Source organism: Moschus berezovskii, chromosome 22 (assembly GCF_049115385.1).
Source record: "Moschus berezovskii isolate FMDL1 chromosome 22, NW_MosBer_1.0, whole genome shotgun sequence".
Taxonomy (NCBI): domain Eukaryota; kingdom Metazoa; phylum Chordata; class Mammalia; order Artiodactyla; family Moschidae; genus Moschus; species Moschus berezovskii.
The window spans coordinates 23,736,957-23,745,128 of NC_142481.1; the positions used below are offsets into that span (position 1 = coordinate 23,736,957).

The 8,172-nt window shown below is 46.1% G+C and overlaps 1 protein-coding gene across 1 annotated transcript; it reads left to right on the forward strand.

Moving 5' to 3' along the window:
* Positions 1-500: 500 nt before the first annotated feature.
* Positions 501-7,471, forward strand: CHST4 (carbohydrate sulfotransferase 4). Its single transcript, XM_055412385.2, has 2 exons — positions 501-726; positions 5,529-7,471. The coding sequence occupies exon 2, from the start codon at positions 5,530-5,532 to the stop codon at positions 6,703-6,705; it is 1,176 nt and encodes a 391-aa protein (XP_055268360.1). The 5' UTR covers positions 501-726; position 5,529; the 3' UTR covers positions 6,706-7,471.
* The last annotated feature ends 701 nt before the right edge of the window (positions 7,472-8,172 follow it).

Here is an 8,172-nt window from a genome sequence, read left to right on the forward strand (position 1 = left end):
TTTCCTTGAGGGGGAAATTTCCCATACCCCAGCTAAAGGCCAATACATCTACATCCTCCCATAGAATGAGTTACTGCATCTAGGCAAGACATCTAGTTATTACCTCGCACAAGAAGGGTGAAGATGTTGAAAAAAACACAGAGGCAAAAAAAAAAAAACTTATCTCCATAAATACTGTGGAGTGAGCAGGAAGGTACAACCCAGAAATACCTTCCAGGTTTTCTCTCCTCTTTTTGCACCAGAGATTAACAATAAGGTATCACACTGGGTCATTTTGGCTGTCATTGTCCTGTGACTTCCCTATCAACCTCAAGTACTTCTGGAGTTCCTTTCCTTTCTCCACTTTGCCCTAAGAGAGTTAACCTTTCCACTGCCTTTAAGGAATTTAGCATCACCTTCCAGTTGTGGGAGAGAATACTTCCTCCTTTGCTTCTCCAGGCCCGGCCCATTCAAACAGCGTCTCCCCACCCCTCGAGTCTCTTAGATTTAAAGCTGCTGGGATCACACCTCCCTGGCAGCCAGTGCTTTCTTAACCCTGTCTTGGAAGGTGGCTGATTTCTGGCCAGAGGAAGAAGACAGTGAAATGTGCTCTGAGTAGGGATGGTTATACAAGATTCGAGGAGGAGAAGGAAGCTGAGAGAAGAGCTGGTGAGTCAGAGGAAAAAAGCTGCACAACTTGGCTGGCAGAGCCTTCAGAGTGGTGGAGAAGCCCAAGTCGTTAACAAGGTAAGGAGAGAATTTCCCGTGTATACCTCCAGAGCAGGGCCATTTATACCCAGGTCCTTGGAGCAGAGTTTCAGATAGCATGGGACAAATAAGCTGGGCATTTCTTTGTGAATGGCAGAGAGGAGGTGTTGGAGAGGGACTGGATGAAAATCACCTGGATAATCTTCCCCCAAAGCACAAGTTGCCTGCCAGCAGCTCTCCTAACCCCACCCACCCCCATCCCTAAGAAAAGAGCCTAGAAAGTGAGTGGGGCTATTCTGATGTATACTTTATAGCTGGTTTGTCTTATTTATTCCGATGCTGGCTTCTGTGTTTCTTGTAGCTTCTCCTCTGCTCAGGTGCTGGAAGGTGAGGACCAGAGGTGCTAGGAGCTACAGATTTTCTCTAGCTCAGCTGAGATTTAGTGTGATAACTGAATTCTCAGATCTGGGACCCAAAATATCTGGGTCTGATCAGGCGGGGCTGTTTTTATCATTGAGAATTAAAGTTCACTTATTCTGAAACATGGAGGTGTGGCTCATCACTGTTCTATGCGATGTATTTAATTGGAGTGTTGTCATTACTGTGGCTAGAAGGGCTTTCAAAGTTGTGGAGCTCCATTCCGATGTAAAATAAGATTAAATTATGAGGCCAGTGAGTCAGCCAAGGTAGAAGAGACTTCTGTCTTACAAGGCTGTGGACAAGTCTAGAACTTCTAACTGGAAGTGAAATACCTTTTTTTAAAAAAATTTTATTTTTTTTGGGTCTTCAGGCTCCTCTCTAGTTGTGGTGCTAGGGCTTCTCATTGCGGTGGCTTCTCTTGTGGCAGAGCACAGGCTCTAGGGGCACGGGCTTCAGCAGTTGTGGCACAAGGGCTCATCAGTCATGGCTCATGGGCTCTAGAGCACAGGTTTGGTAGTTGCAGAACCCTGGTTTAGTTGCTCTAATGCCTATGGGATCTTCCCAGATCAGGGGATCCAACCCGTGTCTCCTGCATTGGCGGGTGGATTCTTTACCACTGGGCCATCAAGGAAGCCCCATGTGGAACATTTTTAAAGTCTTTATTGAATGTGTTACAACACTGCTTCTGTGTTGTTTTGGTTTTCTGGCCACAAGGCGTGTTGGATCTTAGCTGCCCAACCAGGGATCAAACCTGACCCCCTGCCTAGGAAGGCAAAGTCTTTACCACAGGACTGCCAAGGAAGTCTCAATATAGTGTTTGTTTTTTCTTTTATTTATTTTTGGTTGCACTGGGTCTGTGCTGCTGCACTTGGGCTTTCTCTACTTGTGGGAGTAGGGGCTACTCTCTGTTGTGGTACTCAGGCTTTCACATTGCATGGCTTCTTTTGTCGCAAAGCATGGGCTCTAGGCATGCTGGCTTCAGTAGTTGAGGCACACAGGCTCAGCAGTTGGAGCTGTCGGGCTCTAGAGCTTGGGTTCAGTGGTTGAGGCACACAGAATGAGTTGCTCTGCAGCATGTGGAATCTTCCCAGATCAGGGGTCAGGCTGATTCTCATCCACTGCACCACAAGGGAAGACCCCAATATGTTTTTAAATTACATTTCTTGGAAGGAGATGACAGGTTGTGCTGTGAGTGTTTTTCCCTTTTATTTTCTTCTTTTACTAATGGACCCAGGGAAGTTTTGTGAGTAGTCTATTGCCCTTCAATGGGGCTTTAATTTCTTATTAATAAATATTTCTTTAAAATGAAGCCCATGGTTTTTACCCCCTTAGTTCTAAATAATACATGCTCTGTATAAAACCTAATTTTTTGGAGTTAGGTTCACTGTGCCACATTGCTTCTAAACTACAGTTCTGACTTAATATCTTGCTCCATGCAGTTGAGATAGTATTGGTTTTGTGCTCAATAATCAATAAAATCATCTAAATTTTAGTAACTAATATGGGTTTGATCCCTGGGTCAGGAAGATCCTCTGGAGGAGGAAATGACAACCCACTCTGGTATTCTTGCCTGGAGAATCCCATGGATAGTGGAGCCTGGCAGGTTGCAGTCCATGGGGTTGCAAAGAGTGGACATGACTGGAGTGACTTGGCATGTGCACACACATGCCACTTCTCACACTCATTTATTTAGTCATTTGTTCAACAAGTGTTTAACGAGCCCTAATCAGTTGTGTGTTTTATATGCCTGTAAACAAGATAAGATATAGCCTTCACCTTTAGGTAATAGCAGCCCAGTGAGAGATATTCATCCTCCACTGTACTACAGGGGCTTCCCCTGTGGCTCAGCTGGTAAAGAATCTGCCTGCAATGTGGGAGACCTGGGTTCAATCCCTAGGTTAGGAAGATCCCCTGGAGGAGGAAAAGGCTACCCACTCCAGTATTCTGGCCTAAAGAATTCCATGGACTCTATAGTCCATGGGGTCGCAAAGAGTCCGACATGACTGAGCAACTTTCACTTCACTTAACTGTACTGCAGAGAGAGAGATAGAGGGGAATGGAAAGTTCGGGGAAAAACTAAATCTTGGGAGGAAATAAGATACCATTCAGGGAGAAAGCTGAGAGGTGGGCAGAATCTTGAGGAAAGAGTGGTTGTCTTGCAAATGTCTCAGAGCTTGTAAACAATGGGGCAGGGGCTTCCCTGGTGGCTCAGTGGTAAAGAATCCACCTGCCAATGCAGGAGACACGGGGTTCCATCCCTGGTCTGGGAAGATCCCACTTGCTGTGGAGCAACTAAGTCCATGTGCCAAAACTCCTAAGCCAGTGCTCTAAAATCTGGAGCCACAACTACTGAAGCCCACCGGCCCTAGAGCCCATGCTCCACAGCAAGAGAAGCCACCACAATAAGAAACCTGTGCACCACAACTAGAGAACAGCCTCTACTCACTGCAACTAGAGAAAAGCCCTCGCAGCAACGAAGACCCAGCACAGCCAAAAATAAATTATTAAAAATAAATAACAGGGCAAGTTGGAAGAACTGGAAGTAAAATCCAGAACCTAAGTGTCAGAAAGGGAAGGGAGTGACAGGAGATCTAACATTGGATTATGTAGGGCCCCCAGACATGAGAATTGAGGATTTAATCCTATATGTGTCCGAAAGCTATTGAAGGAACTTAAGGAAGGGAGTGACAGGCTTGCACTTTAAAAAGATATATTTTGGCAGCAGTAAATGAGGTGGAGAGCTGAGGGAGAGAACTGAGAGACAGAAGTGAGAGGCTACTTATTATAAAAGCCAGGCTAGAGATGAGCCGATTCAGGATTAGATAACAGGGAGGGCAGGGTTCAAGCATGCATCAAATAGCCAGAAAAGAACACTCAGTAAGGTGCACTAGGGACCTCTCATAAATGCTTCCCAACCTCAAGGAGGGTCTACAGAGAAGGTAGTGTAGGACAGCGGGGGAGAGGTGATAGTAAGATGAGAGGACATTGCCATGAAAAGCCTTCAGTTTCCTGTTCTTTCTGGGCCGCCTCAACACTGACTCCAGTGACTGCAGAGATGATCTTTCCCTGAGACACACCCTCAACGGTCTCTGGCTGAGCTCATCAGCCCCATCATGGTTTGCTTAGATCCAGGTTGTATCCAGATCCCAGTGACAAGAGATGGGATTCACTTTACAAAAGCACACTTTCCTGCTGGCCAGGGAAAGTGCTCATGGAAAGAAAAAGCAGAGAAAAAAGGGAGAGGGTTCCCTTGGCAGTCCCTGAAAACTGTGGCCAATTAAAGTCTAAGGACAACCGGGGACGAGTCTGAAGGCCAGGCTCCAGCTCTGGGTGAGAATGGACATGAGGTTAGGAGCCACAGGCAGGCAAGGAGTGCTCAGAGTTTGTAGCCCACCCTGGACCCTGAGCTGGCCCAAAGCCACATGGGGGCAGGAGGTGGACTTTTGAAAGGTCCATGTTACCAGTCTCTAGGAAATGTTAGCTTTTTCCTGAGCTGATTATAGGCCCTGCCTATAAAATTCTATCCTTATATTTCTACACAGGTCAAGTTCTTTCCTTTCTCTTTTGCTCCATTAATTTCTATCTTTGTTCCAAACTTTTCCTCACACTCATATTGTCTTTGGGAGAAGGTCTCTCTGGTCAATTCCTCAATACTTGGCTCAATTCTTGAGTCATTATCAAACATGGCTTAGTTTCTAATCATTTCCTCTTGGGCTCAAGTTCAAAAGAACTAGGTCCTGTTCTTCTTAGCTGGTCCTACTCTAACCTTCGGGGCCAAGACAGGAATTACTATTCATTGATATGTTCCTGGCATATAACAATGTGGTTTTTTTTGGCACCTGGGAGAGATGATCCTCACTGGATCTGTTGGCACATGTGGAGGAAATGCATTGTTGTCATGAATGGAAGAGAAAAGTTTCTGGGCCACTGCCACTTAAGGTTTTCTTGAGGTCATCACACACTTCCCAGAAGGTTCAGGGGACTTCCAAGGGAAGCCCATGGGCTGGCAAGGCATGTTCTACCTCTTCAGGAAGCAAGCCATAGACTCTAAGAGTCACATCTGTGGCTGTCCAACTCCTCCTCTAAAATCTGCTCCCTAAAATCTGTGGAGCTCTAGACCAGACAATGACCAGCATGAAGCCTAACTGGACAACAGATACCAAAGGTGCACATACCCATACTCTCTGACTCAGCAGTTCCACTTCTTGGTAGTTAGCTTACATGCTTGGATAATGATTTGTGAACATAATGGTCATTATTGAAAGCTCTGAAATGGCCAAAGACTGGAAACAACCCCAAAGTTCACCAGTGAGGACACTGGTTAAATACTGATAAATTGTGGTACATCTGTACAATAAAATTCTATGTTGTGATAGCCTAAGATACCCCTCTGTTTGTTCTTCCACGGTCTTCCACTTCAGCATGATACCGCTCAAAAGAATGAAGCTCCTGCTGTTCCTGGCTTCCCAGATGGCCATCTTCATTCTGTTCATCCTTGTGTACTCCCACGACAACAACTCCCTGCAGATGAAGGAGGAACCCAAGCCCCCACACATGCATGTGCTGGTCCTGTCTTCGTGGCGCTCTGGCTCCTCTTTTGTAGGACAGCTTTTTGGACAGCACCCAGATGTCTTTTACCTGATGGAGCCCGCCTGGCACGTGTGGATGACCTTCACCCAAAGCACGGCCCAGAGGCTGCATATGGCTGTGCGGGACCTCATTCGGGCCGTCTTTCTGTGTGACATGAGCGTCTTTGATGCCTACATGAATCCTGGCCCCCGAAAACAGTCCAGCCTATTCCAGTGGGACGGCAGCCGGGCCCTGTGTTCCCCACCTGCCTGCAACCTCTTCCCGCGAGATAAGATCATACCCCAGGCCCAATGCAGGATTCTGTGCCACCAGCAGCCCTTCGAGGTGGTGGAGGAGGCCTGCCGCACCTACAGCCACGTGGTGCTCAAGGAGGTGCGCTTCTTCAACCTGCAGGTGCTCTACCCTCTGCTGAGAGACCCTTCCCTCAACCTGCACATTGTGCACCTGGTCCGGGACCCCCGTGCAGTGTTCCGGTCCCGAGAACACACCACGAATGAGCTTAAGATTGACAGCCACATTGTGATGGGGCAGCATCAGCAGAAACTCAAGAAGGAGGATCAACCTTACTATGCGATGCAAGTCATCTGCCAAAGCCAGCTGGAGATCTTCAAAGCCGTGCAGTCCTTGCCCAAAGCCCTAAGGCAGCGCTACCTGCTCGTGCGCTATGAGGACTTGGTCCGGGACCCCCTGGCCCAAACTGCCCGAATGTATGAATACGTAGGGCTGAAATTCTTGCCCCAGCTCCAGACTTGGGTACATAATATCACTCGAGGCAAGGGCATGGGTAAGCACGCCTTCCACACAAACGCCAGGAATGCACTCAATGTCTCTCAGGCCTGGCGCTGGTCCCTGCCTTATGAAAAGGTTTTTCGACTTCAGAAAGTCTGCAGGAATACCATGAACCTACTGGGCTACCACCTTGTCACATCAGACCAAGAGCAGAAAAACCTGTCGCTGGATCTTCTGTCTACCTGGAGCCCCTATGAGCTGGTCTACCAAGAGGGTTAAGGAGGCTCCTTCTCCACCCAGCACCAGCTTCAACCACGTTAACTGAAGGCTGTTTCTGAGCTTTGACAGTATGTGTCAGTGTCTGCTTGAGAATGGGTTTGCCCACACGTGTTCAAATCGAGAGATCTCTGTGTCTCTGCTCATTTCTAGAAAAGAGACTTGGGAACCTTACGTGAGAAGCACATACCAACCAACAAAACGGAAGTGATGCCTTTCTTCTCTTTTTGGCCTTCCTACCCGTGTTTACCTCAGAGATTCTGTGGCCTGGGACCTATGTGGTACAAGCAGTATCACTGGAGAAAATCCATAAACTCCTCTGTCCACATCTTGCCCAACGGGAAAGGAGAGAAACAGGAAAAAATAGGGAAATGGGTCTTCTGCCAAAGAGCCCACCAACACGTTCAACAGGCATGTGAACTCTGAGCCCTCAGAGCTCCGAGTGGATTCAGAAAGAGAGCAGGGATCAGGGTTGAACACTTACCTGTGAGCCTGGCCATACAACTGTCAATTACCACAAATATGGAAGAAAATCTCTGTACAACAGAGCAAGCTTTTAAATTTATGGGGTGGATGGACCCAATTTGGACATCAGTTCCCCTCAGTGTTTTCCTATTTTAAGCTGTGAAATTGCCATCTGTTAACACTAAAATTTCAAAATAAGATTGTTTGGAGTGTGACTTTTTATGCTTTCTAATTAGTTAGTAGTAAATGTTCATTCTTATGGGATCTTAACTAACAGCTTAATCATCTTTATAGATTTCTTTTACTGGAATATTTTACTTTTTAAATTAAAAAAATTTTTTACTGAAATATAGTTGATTTACAATGTTGTATTAATTTCAGGTGTACAGCACAGTGATTCAGTTTTATATATATATATATTCTTATATTTATAGATTCTTTATAAATACTTTTGTTATTATCTATCACCCACACATAGAACAAAATTGTCAAGACAGAGTTTAGTTCAGATGATGGACTAAGTCTAACTTGGTCAATATTGATCTATACACTGCCCTCTCAAGAATTTGTAGAAAGTAGACAACCACAGCTAGGCCCACTCTCATGTGAGATGTAAGCTGTAAGAATACAGGATGCATCACTCTAGGTTCTATAGTTCTTTTAATCTCATACCTCAGCCAGAGGACCTCAGTTATAATATAATCAGTGCCATTCAACTCTTCCTGATCACCTCCCCTAACAAGAAAGGTTGTTTCCTTCAGTCTTTGCAGGATTCCTCACATCTAGTTGTGTATCAGAATCACTTGTTAAAGATGTGTTTTGTTATGCCTGACGTCAGATCTGCTGAAGAGGCTGGGATTCTGTATGTTTATCACATGACTCTGTGGACATGAGTTTGAGTGAACTCCAGGAGTTGGTGATGGACAGGGAGGCCTGGTGTGCTGTGATTCATGGGGTCGCAAAGAGTCAGACACGGCTGAGCAACTGAACTGAACTGAACTGTAA